This window comes from Tripterygium wilfordii, chromosome 22 (genome assembly GCF_013401445.1).
Source record: "Tripterygium wilfordii isolate XIE 37 chromosome 22, ASM1340144v1, whole genome shotgun sequence".
NCBI classification, from domain to species: Eukaryota; Viridiplantae; Streptophyta; class Magnoliopsida; order Celastrales; family Celastraceae; genus Tripterygium; species Tripterygium wilfordii.
Genome location: NC_052253.1, coordinates 13,759,195 through 13,787,120, shown reverse-complemented (window position 1 = coordinate 13,787,120; position 27,926 = coordinate 13,759,195). Strand labels below are relative to the sequence as shown.

The 27,926-nt window shown below is 38.5% G+C and overlaps 6 protein-coding genes across 10 annotated transcripts; 4 read left to right on the top strand and 2 right to left on the bottom strand.

The window, feature by feature from the left end:
• The first annotated feature begins 874 nt into the window (after positions 1-874).
• On the top strand, positions 875-5,483 carry LOC119991715 (5'-methylthioadenosine nucleosidase-like). The gene is made up of 8 exons (XM_038838130.1): positions 875-1,078; positions 1,219-1,282; positions 1,891-1,982; positions 2,537-2,643; positions 3,025-3,099; positions 3,454-3,528; positions 3,990-4,082; positions 4,945-5,483. The coding sequence occupies exons 1-8, from the start codon at positions 985-987 to the stop codon at positions 5,140-5,142; spliced, it is 798 nt and encodes a 265-aa protein (XP_038694058.1). The 5' UTR covers positions 875-984; the 3' UTR covers positions 5,143-5,483.
• Positions 5,484-5,732: 249 nt separating this feature from the next.
• LOC119991716 (triosephosphate isomerase, chloroplastic-like) lies at positions 5,733-10,383 on the bottom strand. The gene is made up of 9 exons (XM_038838131.1): positions 10,053-10,383; positions 9,759-9,785; positions 9,218-9,287; positions 8,582-8,705; positions 7,775-7,859; positions 7,529-7,661; positions 7,256-7,429; positions 6,759-6,841; positions 5,733-6,105 (listed from the first exon to the last, which is right to left on the bottom strand). Exons 1-9 carry the CDS (start codon positions 10,260-10,262, stop codon positions 6,049-6,051), a joined length of 963 nt encoding a protein of 320 aa, XP_038694059.1. The 5' UTR covers positions 10,263-10,383; the 3' UTR covers positions 5,733-6,048.
• A 1,063-nt stretch (positions 10,384-11,446) lies between these two features.
• On the bottom strand, positions 11,447-15,546 carry LOC119992218 (transcription factor bHLH121-like). Of its 2 annotated transcripts, XM_038838894.1 has the most exons (6): positions 15,317-15,546; positions 15,085-15,212; positions 12,875-13,002; positions 12,301-12,780; positions 12,007-12,197; positions 11,447-11,844 (listed from the first exon to the last, which is right to left on the bottom strand). In XM_038838894.1, the coding sequence occupies exons 1-5, from the start codon at positions 15,439-15,441 to the stop codon at positions 12,045-12,047; spliced, it is 1,014 nt and encodes a 337-aa protein (XP_038694822.1). In that variant the 5' UTR covers positions 15,442-15,546; the 3' UTR covers positions 11,447-11,844; positions 12,007-12,044. The 2 variants fall into 2 exon arrangements, with proteins under 2 accessions (XP_038694822.1, XP_038694821.1); XM_038838893.1 differs by having other exon boundaries at positions 11,447-12,197; positions 15,317-15,545.
• A 1,620-nt stretch (positions 15,547-17,166) lies between these two features.
• Positions 17,167-19,016, top strand: LOC119991019 (proline-rich protein 4-like). The gene is made up of 2 exons (XM_038837192.1): positions 17,167-17,482; positions 17,695-19,016. The coding sequence occupies exons 1-2, from the start codon at positions 17,344-17,346 to the stop codon at positions 18,816-18,818; spliced, it is 1,263 nt and encodes a 420-aa protein (XP_038693120.1). The 5' UTR covers positions 17,167-17,343; the 3' UTR covers positions 18,819-19,016.
• An 825-nt stretch (positions 19,017-19,841) lies between these two features.
• LOC119991149 (probable magnesium transporter NIPA6) lies at positions 19,842-24,828 on the top strand. Of its 4 annotated transcripts, XM_038837382.1 has the most exons (10): positions 19,852-20,183; positions 20,306-20,536; positions 21,365-21,421; positions 21,532-21,622; positions 21,720-21,880; positions 21,993-22,120; positions 22,214-22,351; positions 23,127-23,219; positions 23,318-23,435; positions 24,183-24,828. In XM_038837382.1, the coding sequence occupies exons 2-10, from the start codon at positions 20,413-20,415 to the stop codon at positions 24,275-24,277; spliced, it is 1,005 nt and encodes a 334-aa protein (XP_038693310.1). In that variant the 5' UTR covers positions 19,852-20,183; positions 20,306-20,412; the 3' UTR covers positions 24,278-24,828. The 4 variants fall into 4 exon arrangements, with proteins under 4 accessions (XP_038693313.1, XP_038693312.1, XP_038693311.1 ...); XM_038837383.1 differs by having other exon boundaries at positions 19,847-20,536; positions 23,333-23,435; XM_038837385.1 differs by lacking the exon at positions 22,214-22,351 and having other exon boundaries at positions 19,842-20,536; positions 23,333-23,435.
• Positions 24,829-25,048: 220 nt separating this feature from the next.
• LOC119991148 (eukaryotic translation initiation factor 4B3-like) lies at positions 25,049-27,792 on the top strand. Its single transcript, XM_038837380.1, has 2 exons — positions 25,049-26,211; positions 27,441-27,792. Exons 1-2 carry the CDS (start codon positions 25,124-25,126, stop codon positions 27,508-27,510), a joined length of 1,158 nt encoding a protein of 385 aa, XP_038693308.1. The 5' UTR covers positions 25,049-25,123; the 3' UTR covers positions 27,511-27,792.
• Positions 27,793-27,926: the final 134 nt, after the last annotated feature.

The window sequence follows — 27,926 nt, the reverse complement described above, 5'->3', positions numbered from 1 at the left end:
GGTTATGTGGTTAGTATCTTTCTTTCTTGTTTTGGTTTAGTAGTTAAACCCAGTTTGTGATTTGTTTTTTGTGTTTGCAGGCCAGAGTGACAATCCAGAACTACTACCAGATCTACTTTGTACCAGCGAAGGTTCCCCGTTATCGATGATTTCAGATGGCCTTGAAATGGTGCAATGCACTGAGCATATGTGCCCGGTTCGCGTTCATTGGCATATCAGTAACAATTACATGAATCATTGGAGGGTGAAATTGACTGTCTCTAACTATAATTACAAGAGAAACACTACTCAGACTGGAACGTCGTCGCGCAACATCCTGGTTTCAGCAAGAAAGCAATCACATACAGCTTCAATAGTACTGTGGCTGCTTCCCACTTTTGGCCTTTCTGGTACTTAATATTCCTGACTCGATCGCTCGAATCTGTCGAAACTACTTGTATGTTTTAGCACCAATTGTTCTGATGTGCAGATGAGACTGCACTCTTTTATGCATTGTCAGACCCACTCACTTTGTCCTCCTCATACTTGTGCAGCTGCTCATTTCCTATTTCAAAACACTTGGTATTTAGGTTTGATTAATAAGGAATTACTGCACAAGCCCCATTTGTATAGTTCATTTCAGTGTAAGTTTGTAATCACTCATTTTTATGCAAATCATGGTATACGATATAACTGTTTCAACTAGTCGAGTGGCAGAGAGATAACAGTAATATACAAAATCAAGAATACGTACTTTTTACCATAACAGTCATTCTAATTTCTTTTACCATAACAAGAGATTTAAAGAAAAAAAAAGACAAAAAAAAAAGAAGAAAAGGACCGGGCCCACTATGTCACAATTGGGATTGGCTACAAACGAAATTATTGAAGGGAACTTCAGTTCTAAACTATACTTTCTCACTTCGATATTCTCCTAGAAAACGTAAGAAAAATCTGATCCGTGTTTTTTTTTCACCGGCGATTCCCTATTACACCGACGGCCAAATGGCTTCTCAGGGCAACGGATCAGGAGCTGTAGGGGAAGTCACGGTTGCCGATCCTGAGAAGCGTCCCATCTCCACCATCGTCATCATCATCGGTAATCACCTCTCTGTTTTTCTCGAATATCTTTTTGTCTATCTATATGAATATGCTCGGTATGTGTGGTATATTTTTTCTGTTTATATTTCTGCGTGTTTATTTGATCGATTGCGGTTGTGGTGTTGGGGGGAGTAACAGCTATGCAAACAGAAGCGCTGCCTCTGGTGAACAAGTTCCAGCTTAAGGAGGACCCTGACTCGGTGTGAGTTTCGTTTTCCGAAATTTTGGAAATTTCTTCTGTATTTGTATATATTTACTGTTAAGGCGTTATAATTGGTTAATTCCACTAGGGGTTTATCTTTGTTTAATTGTTTTAAGGGTTTATGATTGCCTAATAGGATATTGTTGGTTGTTGCTTTTATCCACAAAACTATTTGGTGAGTATTTTGATCAACATAGGAAATTATCTTTTGTTTCGGGTTTCCTTTCTTTTTCCATTTTTCGTTAACTGAATCCGTTTTATTGGTTTGTAGGATAGCTCTCTATAGTTCATGTCTCTTTCTCCTTATTTCTTCTATTGGGAAGTCATGACTGTGTATGGTTGAGTGACTCATCAATCATGCATGTACAATTGAGAGAGACTAATTACACCAATGCGAAGTCCAATTTTTCTAGAAACAAGCAGACTTCTCAAGAGTTTGCTTGATGTATTTTCTACTTTGCTTTGTGTTACTGTTTAACATTTAGTGGATTAGATTTAGGGCATATCAGTGTTATGGGTATTTTGGTTATTATATTTCATGAGGTTTTGTGTCTGATTGAGCACCTTTTACAGTTTTGCTCATGCTGTCTTGTGCTTCGTGGCTGCAGGTTTCCCAAAGGAGCCCCTTGGGTCCGATATCATGGTATCTACAAAGGCCTTAATATTAATATCATTTGGCCAGGGAAAGACTTGACTTTGGGTAAGTATTTGGTACTGCTATTTTTTAACTGATCAAAGTTATTTCTTGTCCTTCTCTTTTTCTGTGTGTGTAGTTATTCGTTATTTATGACTCAAGACTCTCTAAGTTACTTCAGAGAGAGCCAAGGAGTGCAAACAATGCCAAGCACTAGACTGCTAGCTTTATAATGAGTATAATACCTGTTACTTTTGTAATCATAATATAATGACACTTTAATTATGTCACATATATCAATATCCCACTACAAATTTCAGGCTTTGATAGTTCTTTTTCCTTTTCCTTTTCTCTTTTTTGGGTTGGATGGGATGGGGTTGGGTTTGGAGTTCATGGTGGTCTTAATTTGATTTTGCTGATATTTGGCTAGTTAATACAAGCTAAGACTAACATACATGGATATGCAAAATGTTGGAAGTGTTTCCATTCCACACACATGATACGGAAATGGGGTTGAAATATGTAAATTCCTGTTATAAGACTTAAATTTAGTTGATGTGCCAAGAAAATGTACTTCATTTCTTCCTTGTTTGGTGATTCCTCAAATTTCACTTTTCCAGGGGTTGATAGTGTAGGCACAATTTCGGCTTCTCTTGTGACCTATGCTTCTATCCAAGCTTTGCAGCCAGACCTGATCATCAATGCAGGAACTGCTGGAGGTTTTAAGGTATGTTTCTTATTGATCATGGCTGTGAAATAATATCCTAATGTTGTTCACTTTGTTATTTCATATCTTCATTGCTTGTATGAATGTTCACATCACCTTCTATACCATACATACATTTCTGTTCATTTCACTTCTCTTTCTCCAACTACTAATTTGGAAGTTTGATTGTATTAAAGAGTAAACCTTGTGAAACAGTGTTAGAAAGGTGAGAACTTGACTAAATCACAAATTAGGCATTTTAAGGAATATCTAGAGCTATCTAGCTAGGCCCATGATAGAAGATAAAGAAATGGGCCAATAAAAGAGTGAGTGGCTGAGCAGTGTTAGTCCAAAAAAGTTCATTTTGTTTTACATTCCCGATTGACACTTTTATATCTTCAGGCCAAAGGAGCGAGCATTGGTGATGTGTTTCTTGCATCTGAAATTGCCTTTCATGATAGAAGGATCCCTATTCCTGTAAGTTAATGATTTCCATTCTTATGCTGCTCATTTTATCAATCCTTATATAGAACCATGGTCCCATTTTTTAAAGGTAGTTTTGGTAATGTATATATATGTATATAGCTTCTTTTACTGTGCTAGGTGGAGTTGATTGCATGTATATACCTAAAGTTGCATTTAGATGCTAAAGCTCGCAAGCAGTCACACTTGTTTTCAAGACCCTATAAGAAAAACTCCTTCAAATTTCTAATTGATGAATAAATAGTTTTGAATTGTCAGCATGCTTTGTACTTTATAAAAGCAGCCTTTTTTACCAGATATTTAGTACCATTTTTGCACTAAGTTTCATCTGCTGTTCATGTACTGTAGGTTTTTGATTTGTATGGAGTTGGTTTGCGACAAGCTTTCTCAACGCCAAATCTCTTGAAGAAGCTTAACATAAAGGTAATTTCCATGCAATAGATTTCAGACTTTCTTTTTCTTTAGCCTCTCAAACGCGTTTTCTTTATTGTGGAAGTTATGTATTTTGTATGTATGAGTTCACCTTGTTAACCACAGGAATCTCTTCTTTCTCAATACCTCTTACCAGCCTCATGTCTTATGATTTTTTCCAGCATTTCAGTTTTAGCATATTTAATAACTGGATTGATGCCTATTATTATTTTTTTGGGCTACTTGAGAATCATGGGATTCTCATAACGATGTAAATATTGTCTGATGGACATGGATCCAGCGTACAAATTATAATTTTCCTTTACAATTATGCGACACTTGGACCATTTAAGTCTTGTCCAATATCAATATATGTGTGTGTGACACTTGGCCCCTTTTGTAATATTTTCACCTTGATGTCTCTAGCTCTAGCGATTTCTTCTATTTAAGTTTTACCCATCTGCATATTTCAGGTTGGCAAATTGTCCACCGGTGACTCTCTAGATATGTCTTCACGGGATGAAGCTTCAATTATTGCAAATGATGCTACAATTAAAGATATGGAGGTAAAAAGCCGAAGCATGCCATCACCTATCCCATTTGTCGGCCAGATAGGTCATATGATATATCTTTTCTCCTAACCACATAGTTGAAATGAATTTCTATTTTTTCCACAATTGGGTGGATCTGCATTATGCCTGAACATGCAAAGATGGACTGCAAGCAGACCTACCATTAACCATCTTGTAAAAGTATAGCAGTGAAATATACTTTTTTGAAATGCGTTATCATAAGATGCTGCATAAGTACTTGTAATGAAGTACATCTATTGTCTTCATGATAGCTAGCTAAATGATACATATAAAAGATGCATGCTTGAAATATAATATTCGGCAACATCCTTGCTAGGTGCTGGTTCAGTTCCCCTGGTTCATGTAATTTTGCACTCTTTGCTTCTACAATCTAGTTCATGGTGGATGTGGGATTTTGCTCTTTGCACCCTATACGAACTGCTTTGAAATGATATACACAAAAGTTCTAGTTACTATTGTCTCCAAATACAGTTTTATGAGCCTATGTGTATTACAAATACCATAGACTTTTAGTAATGCAGAACTCCTCAATCTCTAAACAATATTATGTTACTTCTTCATAAGTTCTCCCCGTTGGCCGAAATATTCTTAGGACAAAGATTGTCATAAATAGATTGTTAGATGAGAAAATAATAGGCTGCCATCTTTGTAAGTTACATGTAGTAGATTGTTGACTTCGAAGTTTAACTGACACGACTGTGTTTGTTTGTTGTGTACTTCAGTATTTGAAGTATGAAATATTTTACGAAATCTAGTTATTTTGATCTGAAACGTGATTTTGACTTCCTATAATGCTTTCATTTTAAAAACGGTTTCTTGAAAATGTGGATTTCAGGGAGCAGCTGTGGCCTATGTGGCGGATCTTTTGAAAGTCCCTGCAATATTTGTAAAAGCTGTGACTGATATAGTGGATGGTGAGAAACCAACTGCTGAGGAATTCATGCAGAATTTGGTTGCGGTGACTGCTGCACTTGGTCAGGCAATTACTCAAGTCGTTGATTGTATCAATGGAAAGTGCCTGTCTGAGCTTTGAGATTTCATTCCCTGAATGATGAATGTATCTCAGGAACCAGGACATTAGATTTGACCAGAAACGCAATGAGTGAAGAAAAACAGTAATATCACATAGTTTAACCATTATATAAACCAATAACCAGATTGGAAGGTGATGTACTTGTAATTCTATCGTTGACCATCACGTTGGTTTCTTTCTGCCTTTCTGGTGATTTGCTCATCTAGCAAGTAACTGGTGGTATACTTTTCAATGCTGTTTTGGGTGCCAGTTTTTGGATCCTTTCTGTAATAGGGAATGACATTGAGGTCGTTTATCTTGCCAATTCGCGGAACTTTCAATGCTGCAAAGTGAATTTGATATTCAGGTGGTGCATAGGAGTTTCTGGCTGGTGGTATCTGAATTTCAGTCACAGCTGTCCCATGGCTGCATCCAAAATCACAGAAATGTTTGCATTGCAGTTTTCCATTAAAGAAACAAAAGAAAGTACTGCTGCCTCATTGAAAGCGGCAGGAGCCATGCATTTCCAAACAAATGTACCCATATATTTTTGAAGGCCATGCATTCCTAACTGGAACAGATTTTCTGGTAATGGAACTACAAACCAAGGGTGAAAGATCACGCACTGCATACTCTAAATCAATGTCAATCAATAGAAAATGCAGCAAAAAATAGCATTAACACATAGAGGAAGACAGGACTTGTATATTTCTCTAACCAATAAAACGGAAGTAGCCCGGGAAAAAACTCGGACGAGGTAAACAAAACTCCATTGAATAAACTAGCTCATTTGTTAAATACAACAGACTTCGATTTGCAACAGCTTCTGATTGTTATTTCTTCCTGCCCTCAAAAGTACTTCACATCATCATGTAACAACTGTTGTTATTAGCCATTTTCTCCCCAAAAGAACTTCATACAATTTAATCACGCAGCAACTTTCTTGGATAATACAGAATTGACAATGGTGGCAAATTCAGGACCCTGTATCGCCAAAAAAAGAAAAGAAAAAGAAAACATATCGTAAGCATCCAAACCAGATTAACTCATTGAAATTTTACCTTGTAAATCAATAAAAGGAGTCAAGGAATTAAAATCATGATAAAGGAACGTGAATTCACAAGCACAAAACAATCCGAACACAAAAACTCTAAACAACTTTCAGTCTGGATTCTGGACATAAGAAAAAGAGTCATGTTTATTGGGGAAAAAAAGTTGTTTATGAGTAAAGGAGTTAATATATTCCTAAAATAAAAAATGAATTTATGACAGAGAAATTGAGTTCATAATGCTTCGCACTTATGTACAACGTCACAGCTTGCTGATGTTACCATGCCAAGATTCTTACGGTCTTACCTCAACAAAGTCATTGGTTTTGAACCCAATATATCTTGTTTGGAGGTCATAGAATAAGTTCATTTTAGTGTTATCTTAAGGACCAAGTAAACATAATTTAAATGGTTAGTGACTGCCTGTCCCACTGCAACCAGTCAGAACAACTGAGTATCAAGACCGTAAATTTTTCCACTTACGAAAATGGGTAATCAGGAATACTGTTTATCAACCAAATTACCACTCAAAGATTTTATTCACATTTTCCCATATTCCAGTCAAGTGCAGTTCCAACAGCCATTTACCTTCAGGGAAGCACCACCAACTAGAAAGCCATCAATGTCTTCTTGCTTTGCAAGCTCCGCGGAATTGCTTCCATTTACGGACCCTGAAAAAGAAGATGAAGATACCATTGAAAATTAAGCATCAGTCGTCGGCCGTTGTTGAATCATGGAAATAATAAATATACAGCTATCCATGGATGACAAATCATTGCAAGTGTAGCAAGTCCGAATCATTTTAGCTGTTATGAGTTTAATGACCATTGTCAACAATAACATCCAACTATTATCCCCAGCATCATTTAATTTTCAAGCAGAAGGATAATGCATTGTTTCCTGCATCCCAATCTTATTCGAAACAAACGTGAAAATGGCATTAAGAATTAGGTAAATAATTGGTTAACACAATTTGCATTTGGCAAATCAGAATCACAGAAACATAAATTACATGTCTAGAAAATATTTGTAGCAGACTGAATATGAATCTTTCGAAAAAAAACAGAAGAAGAAAGAAGAGGCACCTCCATAAATGATACGTATTTTAGAAGCAACTTCGGAGGAGACATTCTTTTTAAGCCAATCTCGAACAGCAACATGCACTTCCTGAGCTTGCGCTGGTGTAGCCACTCTACCAGTCCCAATTGCCCACACAGGCTCATACGCAATAACGACATTATCCCAACTGGGAACAGTATCTGCACAAGATCATTACGACTACCGTCAGGAAACAATCATCTATGCCAAAGAGCGTATTTCAGACACAACACAAATATAAAAACTTAACAAAAGTATACCTGCAAAAGCCTTCAATTGCTCAAAACAGACATCAAATGTTTTTCCTGCTTCTCTTTGTTCTAACAATTCCCCAATGCATGCTATCACACCAAGGCCATTGCTCAAGGCATAAGCAGCTTTCTTTCCTATAAACTGAATTTGAAAAAAATCCAGTCAAATCTTGATACAACTATGTGCAATAAAAGTAATCAGCTACTCTTTAGAACCTTGATGTATTAGTTTTATTTGTTTTTATAAACTCTCACCTCGTCCTTTTCACCAATAGCATGTCTTCTCTCAGAATGCCCAAGGATAACCCATTTGCAGCCAATATCTTTCAATTGTTCCACACTACAAATTAAATTGATTACGCAGGCATAGGCATAAGATAATCATCAAGGTCACATCAAACACAAGAGAAAAAGATGAATGTGCTTTGAACAGAGTAGGGAGCCAGCAGGAGAAGTGCCATAAAACAAATAATTCTTTTATAAGTTGTCCAAACCTCGATAGCGATTAAAGAAATACATAAGCAACATTGTAACAGGAATATTGTCAAATCTAAGTGTACATGAGTTTGTTTAAACAAATTTCAAGATAGAGGTCATCCAAGAAATAAGAGGAACTGAGGAAGTTATGACAACAAAGGAAGTGGAGTCCAGTCTCAAGGATTTCATTATTAGAATTTAAATATAACATAGTTAAGACTGTCTCATTTAAGAGATAATGGAATGGGGTAATTTTCAGTTCTCACTTGCGTAAGTGAAAGCAGTAGGAGCCCAAGATCTCATGTCGAAGGCTCCACAGCACTTTGAGATGAGTTTCAAGGCAAAATGAATTACAATAGTCTGGAAATTTCTCCTAGTTCAAGGCATACAATACTTGAAACCTTAACTTCCTCTGAATTCTATTGCATCAAACCACCATTATCATCCTCCCAAGTCCCAACAATGAACTTACAGCACAGAGAGAGGAAAATGTCCAGAGAGGGTACTAAGGAAGGGTTTAGGAGCCATTTAAACTATCTTCAAACAACTAAAATGTTGTGCGGCATCATGAAAAAGCAAGCAAACCTGATTTCTCCGGTGAAAGCCCCGCCCTTTCCAACCCAAGAGTTTTGCGCAGATATCTGAATTCGATCTGTTAATGCATTCTTCACCTGATCGATGTAAAGAAAAGGAGGAGCTACAACTACATCTGTTCATAAAAGCAAAAATTTATGATTATTAGTATAATTGGGAAGATTAAAATCTACCAATGAGCTTATTTCATAGTAAATGGGTTACCCTATTTAGTTCAAGGTCATATTATCTATCCCTCTAAGCCAGTTGTTTCATGGTTAAATAGAACTTGAGGAAATAATGATTCAGAAAAACAATTAAGCCAAGAGTATAATCCACAATTACTGCGGATAGAGCACTAACGGAAGATGAGCAGCCAGAAGACTAATAATCAACAACACCACCAGTACCCCAATATCGACAAAATAGGCATACGCCTGACCAAAATGGTGAATACAAGATTTCTAAAGCCCTAAAAAGACCCAATGCATGAACTAAAATGTGGGTAAAAAGTTTTGCCTCATCACATTGCCAGGATGTTTGCAAGCTCCTGTGAGATCCGGAAAACAAAACCCAAACTAAATCTCCACTTTGAATGTAACAATTAATAAAAATGGAACAATATATTGACATTAAGATTAATCTCACCAACATCAGCCTCCAATTCTGCGCTGTTCAAGTCTGAAACAAGCTTACTGATAGATTCTTTTGTCCCATTCTAAATGCAACAATAGAATGACGGGAAAAAAGTCAGCCCAAAGAAATTAGAGTTAAAGAATAAATAAATTGGTCATGAATCTTTCATATCTAGTAAAGCAAGATGCAAAAGGCATAAACGAGATTAGCTAGCGAAAATGACAACACAATGAGCAAGGGAAGATCTACTAAGTTATGTGTCTCAAGGAGAGATAGAATGCCTTTTAAAAATGTGTTCTTGGTAGGTTTCTATGTCTCTACTTTCATAGTTAGTCAACAAAAGAATTAAATCCTCTCACCAAATCAGCGAAGAGGATAACATTTGTGTGCCATCAGCAACAAACAGAGTCATTTTGTTGAACAAATTCATAAACCGACAAGGAAACAGATTGCTGTAAATGATACAGAACAGTATGAAAAATAATAAAGACAGAGAATTGAGAAAGAGAAAAAAAAAATACATCATAATGCTGTTGAGAAAAAGGAAACTTACACATTTCCAGTTCCCACCAACGAAGAACTGCAACCACAAGAAAGAAGAAGATTAATCAATGGATGGCAAAAAGAGATCATTTTCATGGATTGAAAACAATTACATGAAAGAAGCGGGAGATTAAGAATGTGCTGAAAACGTTTCTTACAATGATTTTGCAAAAAACAATTACATGAAACAATAACAGTTCCCACAATGATTCTTATCAAACTATAATGACCATTCCAGCTATCAGTGACCAAAACAGAACTTCAAACATAAACCACTGAGATTAAGAATGTGCTGAAAACACACCGTTCCGGTGCCGGCCATGGTTGCTACAGCCCGACCCGGTTTGCGAGAGGAGGAGACTCTGAGCTGGGAATTGACGTGTTGGACAAAGGAGAGCTGAGAGTGAGAGCTGTCGAGCTTGGAGCACGATCGGCGGAGCCCCGAGAATTGCGGAGGGGAGTGTGGGGTTCCGGAGAGTTGAGACGCTAGGGACATTGAGACCGCCGCCGCCATTGGAGGGACTGAGTAACTCACTGGACTGCGCTTGTGGGTTTGCTGCCTGTTGTGTTGGGTTGGGTTGTGGTTGTTGAGTTTATCTGTGGAGGTTTTGAAGTTTGTGGTGTTCTTTTTGAAGAAAGATTACTCACGCGACTTTTGAGTAGGTGACTATCACTTTTTTAATTATTAGGAGGTGATAGTGGAGAGTGTCTTCACGCGCCGCGCCTCTATGTTGCTTGCGATTACGTTAAAAATTATCCAACTTTTACCGGTTTGCAGTTGTCGTTGTTGTTCAACGAGAATATATTTTTGACATTGCCCTTGCGTAGAAACGACGCCGTGCATTTCACCTCCAATTCATGCTGAGGACTATTTGCACTTCCCATTTTTCCTTTCACACCCTCTTTCCCCCAACAACCAAACACGCCATTAACAAACTCATTCATAGCCCATTTCCTTCTCTCATCTCACGAGCGCCATCACAGGGCACCACTGCCACTGCTTATTCCGGCCACCGTTTCCTGCCACTGACCTATCTAAAAGCTTCTCTCGACCCTTACGAGCATAACCCAACCAACCTCGCCTCAAACCGTCGCCCTTAGCCTTCGAAATCGTCCTTGGAAGCTTGCAGTCATAGTGAAGAAAAAGCTCCGATCCGGATGAATCCGACAACGAAACGACTACCCAGCACCACCAATGAGTTCACTAGCCAAAGACGAAACCGACCCAGCTCTTGGCCGATAGGAACTAACATCGAAATCCCGACTGGAGTTCACCGACCAAATACTCGAAGTGGCTAAGGGCCGTGTTTGGTGGTTGGGGGAATGGGGATGTGAATAGGAAAAATGAGGAGTGCAAATAGTCTCTACCCGAATTCATTCCTAGTCAATCTCTACGTCGTCGTTTTTGGCCTCGATGGAATATGTGATGAAGGGCTTTGTACACGTGGATAAAAATATCCATCTTTTACACTTTTTTTTAAAAATTACTTTATATCGCATAAGACGTACATGAGTCATAACCATACGTGGGTGGATACCTCATCCATTTTTCTCATATAAGCCTTTCCTTCAAGATTGTTAGAAGACAGTTATGATAAGAATCTCACCCCTGCCAGTTAGTATCCCAGTTAAACATAAGATTTCATATGCATTATGTTAAACATGTAAAAGTTACGAAATTCACTTGAATCCTATGCGTGGAATACCAACTTTTGGGATTTTTATCATTAATAACACATGGACATCTGGCAGAAGTTGGTAGCAATGATAGATCAAGGTCATCACACTGTATATAAATGGTAAATTTTGGCTACATTAAATAGAAGTTAAGAGGATGTGATGATGGGGATTTCATTTTCATGGCTTTGATCTTGGAAATCACACCCAACAACTACTTGGGAAATAATTGTAGTAAGATAAGATAACATCTTGCTGGTCCACTTAATAACTGAAAAAACGGCTTCTATCCTCATCTTCTTCCCAACTTTCTGCCCAAACTAGTACAAATCCAGTGAACCCAGACACTGAAGATGATTGAGATGATGAGTCCACATCAACCTCCTAAAAGTCCTTCCATTGCCACACTTGCAACTTTCCTGCAGAGAGATTCCAGCAGTCAGCTTTTGCTTCATAGCAGCACCTCATCCCACCTTGATCATTATACAAAGTGATTCTCAAGTCATAGAAAATCAAATGTCATCTTTAAACAGCTTCCAGTGCAACAATAAATAACAACCATAATACTTCATAGGACACACCAACATGGAACAAAGATGGCGCTTTTCTTCTACTTGTTTCATTTCTCCCCGACTACGCCATTCTTTTCCCCATTAACCATGATATTGGATGAACTGTCCTGTACGCTACCAGAGGAAGAACAACTTCCTTCTTGAACACTGTTTTCCCTTCTTACTGAATTCCTGGATTTTCTTCGTCCTGATGATAAATCCTATTCAAAATAGAACATTTAATTCCACTGGGTTTCAAATCTAATAAATATTTCCACAAGATGTCAAGACTTTCATAAATCAATCTAAATGTCTCAAGCTAACCTCATCTCCGGTAAAATTAGGAGTCTTCAACTCCAGATCTGTGGTGACATCATCTGCATCCCCACTTCTTGCCTTCTTGCTTTCCCCGGATTTGTTATTTGAATCTTGTTTGCCAGTAACATGGGAGTGACCACCTGGTTGCACATGAGGAGTGACATATTGAGATGACCGCTGTTCAACCAGCATATTAGGAGGAGCCATGAAAGGAATGAAAGTTGAACAAGGGTTAGGCAGGACTCCAGGGTTCTGATTTCCATAAAAGGGGTATGGTTGCATGGATGGATGCATAGGAATAGGTCCTGGAGCCATTGGCATTGGCAGCGGAAAGGGATAAGAAGGTGGGGCCATGACAACTGGGTGATCCATGGGAGCCCATGGGAACATGGTCTTGCATCTCTGCTGACACTGAATATTTAGGTTCTCAATATCAGATTTTAGAGATGCCTTCTCTTCTTTGAGATCATTTTTCTCCTGTGTCAACTGTTTTAGAGCAAAAAGTAATTACTAAATATGCAGCTATAGGGCTCCAAAACCCTAGTATCATACATCAAAATTCAGAAAGATGAAATATCACCTCGCGAGATTCTTCAATCAGAATTGCATGCTCAGCTTTAAGTTTATCAACTTGAGCCGTCAAATCCTTAAAAGCCTGAATTGTATCAGCTAGAATGGCTGCTTTGTCATTCTTGGGCCTGTCCGGATCTTATAAGAGTTATTGGCATGGTCAGTATGGCTACTTTTACCTTTCAACTTCAAATGGAAAGCAGCAGAAGATCACTACAAAAATGGACTTCACTAACCAAAAATAAAATTAATTAACAATCAGCAATAGCTTGACCACGATAAGTAGGATAATAATAATCCTCCACCATAAGAAAAATAAGAAAATACATTTCAATTTCACATGTAGCAATTTAATCTAGATGTAGAAATGTAGAGGCTCACTGGAAGTAATTGTACATTACACCTCAATTGTGCTATTCTGGAGGAAAATTTTCACTGAACTTCACAAAGAACTTCAAATATTCTCTTTCCATTAAAGAAATTTATAGGCAGGGAGGCACACAATAAACAGAGAAATCCAGAACATTTAGACTCCCATTAGGGGTGGCCAAGTGTCAAATAGAGCCGAGATGTATAAGTGGAACTTTGCACTTCAAACGCAAAATTCAGGAGAAAGCTTATTTCGAGCTTAAAAGCTCTTACATAAAAAATTCTGCCTCAACCATTCACGAGATTTCAGGTTGGTTTGGCTAGCATTCATTGAGCAGCAACCCATGCTAGAATTCATAAGCCAAGCTTTTCAATTTTCAAGGGCACATAAGCAACCGATGTAATTTTGAACTTGAGCTCAGTTCATTTCCTCATCAAACCCATCAAGTTGAACTTCAAAAAAAGCCCACTCAAGCAACTTCAAAAATGGCCAGCTTGGTGACCTCCAAACTAACATCATTGCAGATCTATGAAAATCCAAATTGGGTGACAAACCCATAACTCAAACAAACCTAGCAATAAGCCCTGATGATATGTCCATACCTTTCGTATGCAAATTACATAAGTGGTTTAGACATTTTATGAAAAAAGCTGAATGTAGAAGACACAAGTTAATGCAGATAAGATCTTAAACTATGGGGTAGCTAGAAAGAGATGCACATAAATAGCAAAGAGCAAGGAAACAGAAGCTTTAATAATAAAATGAGATAAGACTTGGGATGAACAAGAGAGCTCCAGCTTGGCACAGACAAACATCACAAAGGAAACAACACAAAGTGCCTGTAATACCTTGGGGATTTAGAGAAGCATTAAACTGCTAGTGGCATGCTATTATATGATTAAAAAGTATAGGTCTTCCCATCTATAAATAGTAAGAAAAAAAAATTCAGGAATAAGTACAGAGTGAAGGGACCAGTCACAGGGTCGAATACAAGAGAGCAACATTTAAAAATATCTAGTAGAGTGATAAAAGAGTTGTCAGAACCAAAAGCTTTACTCGCAAAAAGAGGCTAAACTATCTAAGTAGCAATTGTACCCATAAAAAGAGTATTCCGAACATCAATTGGTAAATAATATCCATCAAAGGCTGTACCGATCCTATCATCCAATTCATTCCATTGAATAGAAGACGGACATTCTACCAAGCAATAGAGAATTTTCTTATGGTAGCCTGTAATGGAATTTGGAAATCAACTACCAAGAAACAACACGATAGGAAAATGAGAGGAACATAGCAATTAGTAAAATCTCGAAGTTTGATAACACAAAAATGAGGAGAAACACAAGAAATGAAAACATTACGCTGCAAAATAAAATTGTGTAACTTATCAGATGTATCGGTCACATCACATCCTTGCAAACCCTTAAGCACAAACATTAACTTTCTTCAGAAGAAAGGGGTGTTGACATTGCAAAACATGCAGAAAAAGGCTTTGGTACTAAAACCCCTCAAGTCCTCAACCGAGGTGGTTAAGACATATACTCGAATTAAGTGATACCCAAGTTTAAGCCCCACTCATGCTTACCTACCAAAAAAAAGTCTTTGGCACCAAAACTATTTTTTTTCCTCTATGTTGGCCATAGATATCAATATCTTCTAATGATAAAAGTAGTCGGGAATGAAAAATAGCACAACATGGAGCAAAACACGATGATGAAGGGCTTAATGGAGTTTCTTGCCACAATTTTATCCAGTTTGATTCCAAACAGTTTTGAAAAAGCAAAGGAGAAAACAAAATGAAATAAATATTGACATCAGATTAAAATAAATTGGTGACATATTAATCTTACCAATTGCATTTCCCAATTCAAGAAACTGTTCATTTAGTCTGTCCCTTCTCAGTTTCTCGCGGTCAGCCTTCTGAACCTTTCTTGCAGTTGCAGTATCACAATTCTTGATTTCTGCTTCAGGCCTCTGGCTGCAACACCCAATTAAGAATATGACAGAATTATCTGGTTAAATAACATTCCACCAAATTAAGTGTGAAACCATAACAACAAAGAAGGAAATTCGTAGACGAACCTGGATGTCGTTTGGAAGCAATTGGAGGACATGAGAGGGTCTGGAGGTCGATAGTAAAACTCTGGTAGGGGTACATCTGGGTCCTGAATGGATTGAATGTAAGCGTAGGGTGTTGAGGGATCCATGATTGCGTTATCTCGGGTTCATGGAATTGAACTTTCTCTACAGAATAGTGTTTTTGTGTGAAGGAGAAGGACCGCGAAACCTAATTCAGTATTTTTCCTACCCAAAACTACGTCGTTTTTGTGATTCCCGGGGTTGGCTTAGGATAATCCATTCCACATAGACGGCTCTCATAATTCCACCAGAACATAACTAGTGCGTCAAAGCGACACCGTATCACCACGACCTTGGTATAATTCTACTAACTAGCTCTTTGAGAGTTTGCTCTTTTTTTTTTTTTTTTTTTTCCCCAATAACTGAGAAACATTCAGTCCAACATATTCTTTTGACTTCAGGTCATGAGCCATTGGTTGAGTGATAATGACTTTGCATGTCCCTGACTTCAGGTCATAGGTTCTAATCTCACCTCCTTCGAATATTTATAAGGAGGTATGTGGGTTTAGTCTGCCCTTGCGTGGGTTTGATAGTCTGCCTCTACGTGGGCTTGATTTGTGTATTTTGTGTGGGACTTGTTGACACCTATACTTTCATAGCCTTGATCTGGTGGTGTGTTGTATTTGTACTCAAAACATGTTCTTTTGACTATTGGGTGACAAAAACCTCAGGGCAGTCAGGCGCCATAACAAACTTTCATTGATGACAAGTAGGATTGGGCAAAACCCAAGCGGATAAGAATTCGAAAGTGGGACAAGCTCACGTATTCAAATTTCACAAATTTTTTTTTTTTCATTGATTGGTTCGAACTCCTAACCTTTGAGACTTGCTTCTTAAATATGAAGAAATAACCAACTAGGCGTTATTAAGAGAGTCAACGAGGTGGTTTGTGCTGCCAAACTTGTGCCCTTCTATTTATGGTTCTGATAACATGAAAGAGGCTTTCCTATCAAATGCCAAGAAGCTCCAACCATAATATCGGTGCCACCAAAGGTATTATTGCGCACACAGTGATTAGACAGTATGCAATAGTGTATTTGTCTGCTTGTAACATAACCTAATTCTCCATCCCAACTACACTCAATTCACATTTTGAATAAGAAGATAGATTGGCAACCTCAAATCTGACTTCTTTTACATTGGCCATGAAATCAGAAACTATTCTAGGGAAGTCCACTAGATAAAAATGTTACTGCTTTAGAATCAATGAGACGGGAGATTCCAGTAGACTGTAAACTAATGAGTATTGCAGCAGATATCTATATGAATGATAAAGGAATATTGGGTTAATGTTTCAGTCTCAAGTCGGTTAATTAAGAATGAGAGACAAAAGAACAGTTGGGCTTTTAAGTTTCACCAGAAAGCAAGAAAATTAATGGGGATGAGGGAGGAGAGCTAAGGAACTCCAACATTATCACATGTTCTTGCATGAGGAAATTCCACATATATATGCAATACTTTTCTTTTTCTTGAGAAAATATATTGTGGATTCACATGAATCCGTAAATCATGTAATTCTTTACCAAGAAAAAAGCTTGAGCAGTTTTGTAAATTCAACCTACATAATTGTAAAGGCAGAGTATTTATTAGAGATGGTTAGTAGGTTTGATCTGATAAAGAGAGCTTGACAGAAAGTTTTAGCTGTTTATGTGTATACTGTTGAGAACTCATTCAATGAGGATAATAATGTCCTGTAGTTGGTGAAGCAGAGGGATGCACGTTATAGTCTCTTTCAAATTAAACAGTTAGAAATCAAGTAGCATTTCTCTTCCTAACCTCGTGAGGCTCTTAATTTGGTGTCGGTGCGCCTTTGAAAAATCTCCTATTATATAACAACCCATATGGGAGGCAACTTCTCAGGCCATCAAACCACAGAAGCTTGGTAAAGCTTCTTCTCTTCTAGTGTTTTTTAGTTTGACATTCTTTTTTGTCTGCCATTGTGAGGGAGCTTAACCAAGGAACGGTTCCCAATGCGGATCCTCCCGGCACTTTTGTGCTTGTTTTTTGCTGCAAGCTTCTGCTATGCTGATAATACAGTTGAGGTAGTTGGGATTGCAGAATGTGCAGATTGTGCACAGAATAACATCAAGGCTAGCCAGGCATTATCAGGTATATATATGTGTCTATGTTTGCTGCTGATTCTAAGTTTTTGGTCCAAGATAGTAAAAAATTGATGTTTTCTGTCTTTTGCTGATCATGCCATGATGGGTCCCAAATTTTACACTCATCTGGTAATTCTAAGGCAGAAATGGCAGCTAAAATAGACTGCCTGTCAAATATCAGATCTTTGACAACATGGTCCTTATGCTATTTTTATACAGGGCTCCATGTGACAATTGACTGCAAGGCAGAAAATGCAGAAAACTATGAGAGAAGAGGAGTTGGGCAGCTGAGTGAAGAAGGAAAGTTCACTGTGTCACTTCCTCAAGAACTGCTTAAAGATGGAAAGTTGAAGGAAGAATGCTATGCACAACTTCACAGTGCATCAGCAGCACCGTGCGCCGCCCACGATGGTCTGGAGTCCACAAAGATTGTATTCAAGTCCAAGACCAATGACAAACACACCTTTGGGGTTGCAGGGAAACTCAAAATCTCACCAATGACTTGTACTTCTGCCTTCTTATGGCCTCATTTCAAGTACCCACCATTGCACAAGTTCCCCAAGTTTAAACATCCAATATTTAAAGGTTTTGGCCATCACTACTCTTTCCCTCCATTACCTCCTAAGGTCTACCCTCCTATCTACCATAAGCCTCTTCCACCACCAATTCCAATTTACAAACCAAAACCTCATCCCGTTCCAATCCCCATCTACAAGCCAAAACCTCATCCAGTCCCAATTCCAATTTACAAGCCAAAACCTCATCCGGTACCAGTCCCCATCTATAAGCCAAAACCTCATCCAGTACCAGTCCCCATCTATAAACCAAAACCTCACCCAGTTCCAGTTCCCATCTACAAGCCAAAACCTCATCCAGTTCCAGTCCCCATCTATAAACCAAAACCTCACCCAGTTCCAGTCCCCATCTACAAGCCAAAACCACCAATCTACAAGCCTCCTGTAGTGCTCCCACCACCAGTCCCCATCTACAAGCCAAAACCACCAATCTACAAGCCTCCTGTAGTGCTCCCACCACCAGTTCCCATCTATAAGCCAAAACCACCCATCTATAAGCCTCCCGTGGTGCTCCCACCACCAGTCCCCGTCTACAAGCCTCCAGTAGTGCTTCCACCACCGGTTCCAATTTACAAGCCAAAACCACCGATCTATCACAAGCCTCTTCCACCATTTCCAACGATTCCTCCTTACAAAAAGAAGCCATGCCCCCCACTACCAAAGCTTCCTCCTTTCCCCAAAATTCCTCCAAAGCCCTACTTCCATCACCCTCACCCCAAGATTGGTAAATTCTTGCCTCCCCTGCCACCATATTCTCCTATTCACTAAGATGTAATGGATGCATATTTGTTTCTAAGCTATATGGGTGCATTTTAAGCGTGAATTATTTTCTTGCTGTAATAAAAACTAAGTGTTAAGTAGGGATGCGAAAGGGTGTGAAAGATTGTTAACTTTATAAATTATTCTTGTCAACTTATGGTTTCATATTTTAATGATGGGCATTAAATACATATCTACCTTCTACAATTTGCAAGTCTGAATGCCATAATGTTCTTGCATGCATGTGGGTTTTTTTTAGTGATCACACATTCACATTGTCCATTCCATAACAAGAATGGATGGCCATTGTCTGTCTGTCTGTAACCAAAGAGGGAATTATAATTAATTACCAAAACTCATATCTTGATGTTCATTTGTGAGAAAAGCACTCAACACTCAGTACTACTACTACTACTACTACTTTCTTCTACAATTTGGTCCCCCTTTGCATTCAAAAAGGCTAATAACACCAATGCCTTTACAGATAAAAACAAGTGATTGTGAACAGACTACCCTTCACTTCACTTCACTTCACTATGTTCAATCAATGTAAAAGTATATGTATATATTAGCACCTTATTTCTTCTTCTTCTTTTCAGTTTTTAGTCATGAGATGGATTTATGATATATAAAATAAAGAAATGATTTGCATTAGTTAGGATGTACAATTAAGACCAATCATGTCGTCACACTGGAGCTCTTAAAACCTAATGTGGACTATAAACTGCTGCTAGACCTAGTCAGCTCATCAGAAATTGCGGCCTTTAAATGCTTTTAGTTATAGGTGCATCGTATTCTATTTATTGAATTGTTTGTAAAATGCAGTATCAAGCAAGTGCTATTGTTTTTCAAGTATGTGAGACAAAGAAATCAAAGCATATTCATGTTGCAATCGATTCTCTTTCGTTACGACTTGTCCCATATTGTTTGAATAACTCAAGTGATGTAAGTTTATAAGGAAATATTCATGTCCCTCTCACTTAAATGAGACATTATTCCAAGACTCGATACTCTCAAATGAGACGACCAATAGAGAAATAAAACAGTGCAGATCCGATGTCTGATTACGACTTGGAATCTCTACAAATTCTCTTATTTGGATAGCGTGGAAAAGAGAGAGAGAATTTAGCCACCACAAGTATGGGAAGAATCAAACCAGCATAAAAGCATAATGAACCAGTAGACGTTATGTATCCAGTAGCTTGTTGACACGTTGCGAGAAGCGTGTGTAAGCATGAAACACATGGATTGCGAGGCAGGAAATCATAACCAGTGCTCGTACAAGAAATTAGGGGAATTGCGAAGCTTCCGACAAGACGACGAACTCCAGTCAGTCCCTCGTCGTCGTCGTTGAGAGCGGGCTCTTTAGACTTGGTAGGATCTCTCTCTTGATTCTTTGATACGCGTTGAAACGTAAAAAGCTGTCCGTAATTGAGCTCACAAACCCTCGAATTTTTATTGAGGGCAATTTCTCTGTTTTTTTTGCCGGGAAACAGATCTCTTCTTCATCCTGTCTCTTATCCAAAATCAATACGAACGAATCACTATATGTATGTATCTATAGTTTTCGTATAATTCTTATAGAGAGAGGGAAGAGGGGGGTATGGGGATGTCGGAGAATACGACGGGATTGATACTGGCAATGGCGTCCAGCGCGTTTATTGGTGCGAGTTTCATTCTGAAGAAGAAAGGCCTCAAGCGAGCTGGGGCTAACGGTACACGCGCAGGTCAGTTGATCTAAATCCAGATGTGTTTTCAATCTTAATTAGTTCTGTTTAAATCAGCTTTGAATGATCTGAATCGAATGCCTTTGATTGCAACGATATGTAATTCGATATTGATTATTTATGTTTTATCGTTCTTTTCATTATTTGCTATAGTTAACATATGAAGATGAGGAAAAAGATGGGAAAATTCTTTCTGAAAAAGCCTATTGACATTTTTGGTACTAACCAATAGGGTAAATATTTTTGAGCGCTTTAGGGTGTAAAAGGTAGCGTATTCTTTGTAATATGATGGGAGCAATATCAAACAGAACAGATTCTGGTATTTAGCTTGAGAATGGGAGTCCCATGCATGATATTAAAGTTTTTTTTGCAACTGTTGTTTTGAATTTCGAGTCTGTTTGAATGCAATTTGTTGCTGTACAAGAAATTAATGGGTTTTTAGATTTGTTTGGAATTGCAATCTGAATTGGAATTGGTTGGAGGCAAGTTTTGAGAGGAAAGATGCGAGAACTAAGAGAGTTTAGAAGTCCATAGATTTTCGTATTCTAGCATAACTCCATTCTTATTGAGTACCATGCACATTCTAATTTCTAATACTCAAGGAGCTTGCTTATCCTATTAGCATGTTTGTCTGTGGACATTTGTGCACAATCTTTACTTAATGTATATGTTTTGTTCAACTATTGGATAAGCAAGTGGTTGATGACTTAAATAGACTTGCATATGTACTATTTATTGCTGAGTTCAGATTTTCCAGATGCCCATTCTAATCAAAAACCATCTGACTTTATGCATATTGAGTCATTGAGATATTCTTTTGTAATGCAGGGGTTGGAGGCCATACCTACCTACTAGAGCCTCTTTGGTGGGCAGGCATGGTGACTAGTAAGTACAACAGTGCAGATAAATCTCTCTCTCGCATCAAGTGCTTTATGTTTGAAGATAGTAGTAGCTCTCTGTGGATCATTGACTTTATTTTTATTATTATCCAATAGTGATTGTGGGAGAGGCTGCAAATTTTGTAGCTTATGTTTACGCCCCTGCAGTTTTAGTGACCCCACTTGGTGCATTAAGTATAATTGTCAGGCAAGTTCAGAATTATGAGATTCTGCCAGTTGTAGTTCCATCCGATTTGGTTTGAATGTTATCTATCATAACTAACATGTTTGATGAATCCCTATAGTGCCGTTTTGGCACACTTCTTGCTGAAGGAACGCATACAGAAAATGGGTATTGTTGGATGTGTTTCTTGCATCGTGGGATCAGTAGTGATTGTAATCCATGCACCTCAAGAACATACTCCAAATTCTGTGCAAGAAATCTGGACCCTAGCAACTCAACCAGGTTTAGTACCGTCCCTGTATTTTGGTGTCTGTGCGAAAAACTTGCTGCTTGTACTTCAGTATAAATTTTATATTCAAAATTATTTTGCCTAATCTTTCATGTTTATTGACAGCCTTTCTAATATACGTAGCAGCTGCAATGTCAATTGTGTTGGCTATAATTTTACATTTTGAGGCTCGCTATGGGCAGACAAACATATTGATCTACTTGGCTGTCTGTTCGTTTATGGGTTCACTTACGGTAATTATGATCATTTTCATTTGAGTTTACCACTAAGCATTCAGGTTTTGAACTCCATTAGGCAGTAAGTGAAATCTGTGCTGTATCACTTAGGTTGTAAGCATAAAAGCAATCGGAATTGCAATAAAACTAACATTGGAGGGAATAAGCCAGATAACTTATCCTCAGACGTGGTTTTTCGTTACTGTTGCGGCAATCTGCGTCATTACACAGTTGAATTATCTGAACAAGGTAGGTATCAGAATTAGTCCTGTACAGTAATGTGTTGTTTCTTTGCCTACAGTACTTTTTGAACGATTTAACATTTTTCGTCCTTTGGCTCGCACGCCTTTGTCGTAGCAGATCAACTATCAAATTTAAGAAATATAATTTTTTTAGATAAATACATATCTAGCTTGTGTATGAAAACTTTTTTGTTGTGGTTGTTAGTTATGTTACTAGACAGATGACTTTTGGTTGCTAATATATCTTCCAAATATGTTTAACCTTTTAGCCCAAACTATTAACGGAACTGTAAGATGAACTTGTAAATTGTTTTCTTCTAAAACAAAGTATATGGGATAAAGTGAGAACAGAGAATCTGAATCTTCTTTGCAACAGAAAGGATTCTGTTGTGACTAGTTTCTTGAGTAGCTAGTGAAACAGAGAATCTGAATGTTCTTGGCGCTTCAACTTTTATTTCACCAATGCAATCTACGCACAAAATCTTAATCTGGATGCAATCTGGTAGTCCACTGAAGAATTGTGCATTCAACTCTTATAGCTTTCCCTAGCGAAAGTTTGCTGATCAATAATTTTAATTTAAATTTTAAATTTGAGGGAAGAACCATAATGCAGAATTTGAATTGTGCATGCCGCTTAAGGTGGGGATGGTTGTTTGCGTGGATGGTGATATTATCATAGATTCATCAGTCAAACTAAGTTAACCTGTTTACACCATGTGGAACTTTTTTTCAGCAATTATTGTTGTATCATTTCCCTGATATTCATGTTATCTCCTTTCCAGGCACTGGATACTTTCAATGCAGCTATTGTTTCTCCCGTGTATTATGTGATGTTTACAACTCTTACCATCATTGCCAGTGCCATAATGTTTAAGGTAGATTCTTTCTCCATACTTCGCCATTTGTTCTGGAGCCTACTTAGAGGCCTATATTTATCGAAGTTACTTGGTGTTTTTACTCATATTTTGCAAAGGATTGGTCTGGCCAGAATGCAAGCAGCATTGCCTCTGAGATAAGCGGATTCATCACCGTGATTTGTGGAACAATCGTACTTCACGCAACAAGAGAACAGGAACAAGCTTCAACACCAGGTACCTATTGACCCTCTTCATTTTCGTTTTTTTTATCTTCTTAAGGTCCATTCATTTTAGTTTCTTTTTTATCCATTTTCTATTGGGTGGTAGGGTGGCAGGTGATGTCATAATTTGTTGTGGTCTAAAAACTTAAATTAGTGATTATAGAAGGGTGGAAAAAGATTAAACAAAAAAGAGAAAAAAAAAAACCACACTTCTTATGATGAAATGTCTTGCCTTGGATGATTCATTGGTGCACTGTGCATGGGCCTTTGACCGCGAACTTTGACATCAAAACAAGTCAACATGTTGTCCTTCAGGGTCTAATGAATAAACCACACTTAACCCCATTGGGTTTATATCCTACAACTTAAGACTTTCGAGTTCTGACTCTATTCAAACAACTGCACTTGAAGCTTCTGGAGGGTTGTTTCTTTTTAATTATTCTAATACATGGCTGGAGCTCGTCTTTTATTCTAAGCTTTGAATTTTGTGTGACCTATTTTCCTTCTGCTTATTTTAGTTATGTTGTTTACATATTAAAAAATTAGAAGGAAGCGAAAATAAGTGCCAAACTTCACCTAAGAAAGTTCAACTTTCTGTCAAAAATTGGCTTCTTTTGTATGTCTGGCTGATTGGACTGTTGGACTTGGACATGCATGCTTGCCTAATGAAGTACTGAATTACCAGTTACTTGAGTTCTTAATAGATTATTTGTTTCAAATGGACTTGAGTTCCTGACGTCGCTTCTGCAAAAAATTGCAGGATCTCCAGCTTGGTATCTTGGTGGAAGTTCTATGAAGGGTGTTGAAGATGAATATCTAATTAACCTACGCACTTCGGATTATTTGGAGCCGTGAAGTCTTTCTTTTGAATGGATGCGAGAAGAATGTGATCTTCCATCAATCAAGCACTGGATGGTCTCTGCAGAGCTAAGAGCTTCTTGATTTTGGGCCAAAGTTTGGTGGAAATATTGGTTTTGCTGGTGGATATTTTGTGTATAACTTCTGTGACAGGAAGTCTGAGAAGACCCCGGATTTTGCACTTATGAATGCATCGTCCTCCGCTTGAATTACAGGAAACTGTCTTGCAACATATTTTGTGAGTGTAAGTTCTACGTACATCTTATGTGTCCTTGACTCCGCCCATTGCGAGTCTTGTCCGGTAGGGTTGGATAGCTTGAACAAAAAAGCAGTGCAGAAAAAGTAGTGATCTCAATTGCAGTGCATGTCCAATGATAGTCATTCTTTATGTACATACCTGTTTTTCTTTTCTTTTTACAGTTAAGTTTTTAGAGGTCCTCTTTTCATTCTCTCCTGGGAGTTTGGATGATTTCCTCACTTGTTGAACATGTGTAAATCCATTGTTTAACTGTTTGATAGATTTAAGAATCCAAACCCTAATACTAATATTTGGACTTCCATCGTCACTGGGATTAATATGCCAAAATATCTACAATCGATTCCATTAGACATAAAATTACTTTGATTGGCAAAACAACGCGACCGTTACCTTTATATAACGGAACATCTCAACCGTCCATTGCAAGATAATCTAAATCTACAATCCTCAACCGTCCGATCCTCCCCACAGATCCCTACAACTCATGTATGTAATGTGTGTATTGCCCTCGTTTTCTTTCGTAAGCTGCTAAACAACGCAACCCAGCAAGAGTTCTGGCAACCACATACCGAGAGAGAGAGAGTATGGCGGCAACCGTGTCTGCTTGGTCCAAACCCGGCGCCTGGGCTTTAGACGCCGAAGAGCACGAGGCCGAAGTCCGACAGCAACAGAAATCCGATGTTCTCGGGGAGCAACTCGCCGATTTTCCTTCCCTGGCGGCGGCTTCCACCAAAACCAAGAAGAAGAAGAAGCCCCAGACCCTCTCCTTAGCAGAGCTCGCTGCTTACACCTCCACTCAGCCGACCCAGCCTAAGGGGCTCACTCACGAGGATCTCCTCAACCTCCCCACCGGCCCTCGCGAGCGGTCCGCTGAAGAGCTGGACCGGTCTCGGCTTGGCGGCGGCTTTAAATCTTACGGAGTCAATAACCGTTACAATTCCAATTCCAATTCCAACAGTGATGAGTCTCGATGGGGCTCGTCTAGGGGTTCTGATGAGACTAGGAGACAGGGGAGTTTCGGTAGGGACGCAAGTAGAGAATCTGTGCCGTCACGGGCCGATGAGATCGACGATTGGTCTGCAACGAAGAAATCAATGCCTGGGAATGGCTTTGAGAGAAGTGAGAGGAGAGATAGAGGCGCTTTCTTTGGTTCCCAATCGAAAGCGGACGAATCAGATAGCTGGTTTGCCAATAAGCGCGAGCCAAGGGGGTTCGGTTCTAACGGCGGTGGGTTTGACAGGAGAGGGAGTTTCGATTCACTGTCGAGGGATAGAGGGGATAAGCAAGTCTCGAACGGAAGTGGCGATGATGGTTGGGGGCGGAAGAAGGAGGATACCAATGGGGGTGTAGCAAGGCCTCGGCTTGTCTTGCAGCCGAGAACTCTTCCTGTCAGTGACGCGGCTGCTGCGGCGACTATGGCCAAGCCTAAGGCTGCGAGCCCATTCGGTGAAGCGAGGCCCAGAGAAGAGGTTTTGGCAGAGAAAGGGAAGGACTGGAAGGAGATTGATGAAAAGATTGAATCTTTGAAAGTCAATAATAAAGAGACAGTGAGAGAGAGGAAGGAGGGGTCGTTCGGGAGGAGTTTCGGGAGTGGATCCAGTTTAGCTGATGCTCGTGCTGAGAAGAGCTGGAGGAAGAGTGATTCTGTTGATTCGGATTCTCGACCTCATAGGTTTGTTTGATCAAATTTACTGTTTTATTGAAGGAAATTCTGACAATTTGTTTTTTGTTTTTGTTTCTTATGAAGATCAAATATGGTACCCTTATTTGTTGTGTTCAGGCAGTGGTTGTATATTATGGTGTTTGTAAGCTTTTTGGTTTTGTTTGCTTGATTAGTTTTAAGTTTTTCTACTCTATTGCCAATGTCTGCTATCGTTCTGATGATCTTGTATGATGTTTTGAGCCTCTATGTGCTATTTCCTCTTTGTAATTATTCTGGTGTTAATATGTTACAGAAAAATTGATTCTACTTGCTTGTATAAGTTGATGAGATGAAAATTCAGACTCCAAATGGTTGGTTTCCGCAAAATTCATGGACTCTTTATTTCTTAACTAACTTTGTTTCATTGTTTGTCCAAGAGGGGAAGGGGTTTGGTTCCTTTTGTTTTTGCTGGGTTAACTTGGAGCATTTTTGGGAGTGATTAGCAGGATTTCATGATTGTTGTTGCGAACTTATTTTGCCACCTTACACGTGTTTCATGTTGTCAATTGATTTCTTGCGTCTTAGCTGGAATAATTGAGGTAGTTTCATTAAAGGAATTATGCATATTTTTTGTGAACCTAGAGGATGTTTAATCGGTTTTGTTGTGTCAAATTTTTGTGTTCCTTTGTTTGTAGCAGTTTTTGAGGCCATTAGTATATGCAAGTCCAGTTAACAATGGCAGGACCTGCAAGTGCCTGCGTTGGTTGATGTAAAGGGCTCTCTTTTTCGGTGTTGATTGCTGTGTTTGTGCATGCATGATGATGATTCGTCTGTTGTCTAGAAGTTAAGTGCTTTTCATTTCTAGTGTATTTTGATATGTTTGTTTGTGTTGTATGACACTGTAATGGTGGTAGGACTTGACTGAGAATAAAATCATTTCTGATCAATGAACCACTTGAAAAAAGTTCATAGTTTATGCAAATTTGTGATTGTAGTTTCTTTTCTTCTATGCTATTGAAACTTTAATGTGGAGTGGAGGAGGATCTACTGGAAGGAGTACACTCAAACTAATTTAGCTTTGATGATGATGACAATGATGAATTGAAAGTTTTTTGGGTTTGTTTTAACTTAATTGCTTTTTTTTTTGGTCTCCCTTTTTGTTGAAAGAAATGAGGGGGGAGTCTTCTCTATTCTGTCTCAACTGTGTGTTTCCGGCGAAGCTAACATTTTAAAGCTGTGTAACTGATTTCAATGTGCAGTGTGGATAAAAGTGCTGATGGAAATGCGGAGGAGAATGAGACTGAAGATGCTGAAAATAATGAAAATTGAGGATTCCTTCATATGATCTCGAGGGTTGTTAACAAGGGAGAGAATTTTGAACTTACTATTAAGTGGTTGGATTATTGAGACCTTCTGTTTTTGTTTGTATTATTATTATTATTATTATTATTTTTGGGGGATTGAGTATTTTGTGGAACACAGTGGAGACAGTTTTGGTAGATTTGTAAACAGTTAAACACTAGTGTGGCCCTTGGGGCATTGTTTGTAGGTGCTACTCTTGTTATTCTTCTGTTCTGCTATTTTATCAAATTTTGTCTTCTCTTATGTTGAGCTCTGACACGTTGCTGCTGTCCATTATAATTCTTCCAATTGTTGTACCTTTGCTTTCTTTCTACCTTCTGCCGGTGGCTTTGTCTGTAATAGCTCTCAATACACCTTACATCTATGTAATTCGGTATGGATAT

Excerpts from the sequence above, each read along its gene's own strand:
- LOC119991715 (XM_038838130.1), top strand. The coding sequence starts at position 985 with ATGGCTTCTCAGGGCAACGGATCAGGAGCTGTAGGGGAAGTCACGGTT. Across the intron at positions 1,079-1,218 it reads CACCATCGTCATCATCATCG|CTATGCAAACAGAAGCGCTG; the intron begins GTAATCACCTCT and ends GGGGAGTAACAG. Across the intron at positions 1,983-2,536 it reads AGGGAAAGACTTGACTTTGG|GGGTTGATAGTGTAGGCACA; the intron begins GTAAGTATTTGG and ends TCACTTTTCCAG.
- LOC119991716 (XM_038838131.1), bottom strand. The coding sequence starts at position 10,262 with ATGGCGGCGGCGGTCTCAATGTCCCTAGCGTCTCAACTCTCCGGAACC. Across the intron at positions 7,860-8,581 it reads GCTTTCACCGGAGAAATCAG|TGTGGAACAATTGAAAGATA; the intron begins GTTTGCTTGCTT and ends TTTAATTTGTAG. Across the intron at positions 6,106-6,758 it reads TTGGTGGTGCTTCCCTGAAG|GGTCCTGAATTTGCCACCAT; the intron begins GTAAATGGCTGT and ends TTGGCGATACAG.
- LOC119992218 (XM_038838894.1), bottom strand. The coding sequence starts at position 15,441 with ATGGATCCCTCAACACCCTACGCTTACATTCAATCCATTCAGGACCCA. Across the intron at positions 13,003-15,084 it reads TGAATTGGGAAATGCAATTG|ATCCGGACAGGCCCAAGAAT; the intron begins GTAAGATTAATA and ends AACTCTTATAAG. Across the intron at positions 12,198-12,300 it reads CTAATTTTACCGGAGATGAG|GATTTATCATCAGGACGAAG; the intron begins GTTAGCTTGAGA and ends TATTTTGAATAG.
- LOC119991019 (XM_038837192.1), top strand. The coding sequence starts at position 17,344 with ATGCGGATCCTCCCGGCACTTTTGTGCTTGTTTTTTGCTGCAAGCTTC. Across the intron at positions 17,483-17,694 it reads GGCTAGCCAGGCATTATCAG|GGCTCCATGTGACAATTGAC; the intron begins GTATATATATGT and ends ATTTTTATACAG.
- LOC119991149 (XM_038837382.1), top strand. The coding sequence starts at position 20,413 with ATGGGGATGTCGGAGAATACGACGGGATTGATACTGGCAATGGCGTCC. Across the intron at positions 22,121-22,213 it reads CGTTTATGGGTTCACTTACG|GTTGTAAGCATAAAAGCAAT; the intron begins GTAATTATGATC and ends TGTATCACTTAG. Across the intron at positions 22,352-23,126 it reads AGTTGAATTATCTGAACAAG|GCACTGGATACTTTCAATGC; the intron begins GTAGGTATCAGA and ends TCTCCTTTCCAG.
- LOC119991148 (XM_038837380.1), top strand. The coding sequence starts at position 25,124 with ATGGCGGCAACCGTGTCTGCTTGGTCCAAACCCGGCGCCTGGGCTTTA. Across the intron at positions 26,212-27,440 it reads TCGGATTCTCGACCTCATAG|TGTGGATAAAAGTGCTGATG; the intron begins GTTTGTTTGATC and ends TTCAATGTGCAG.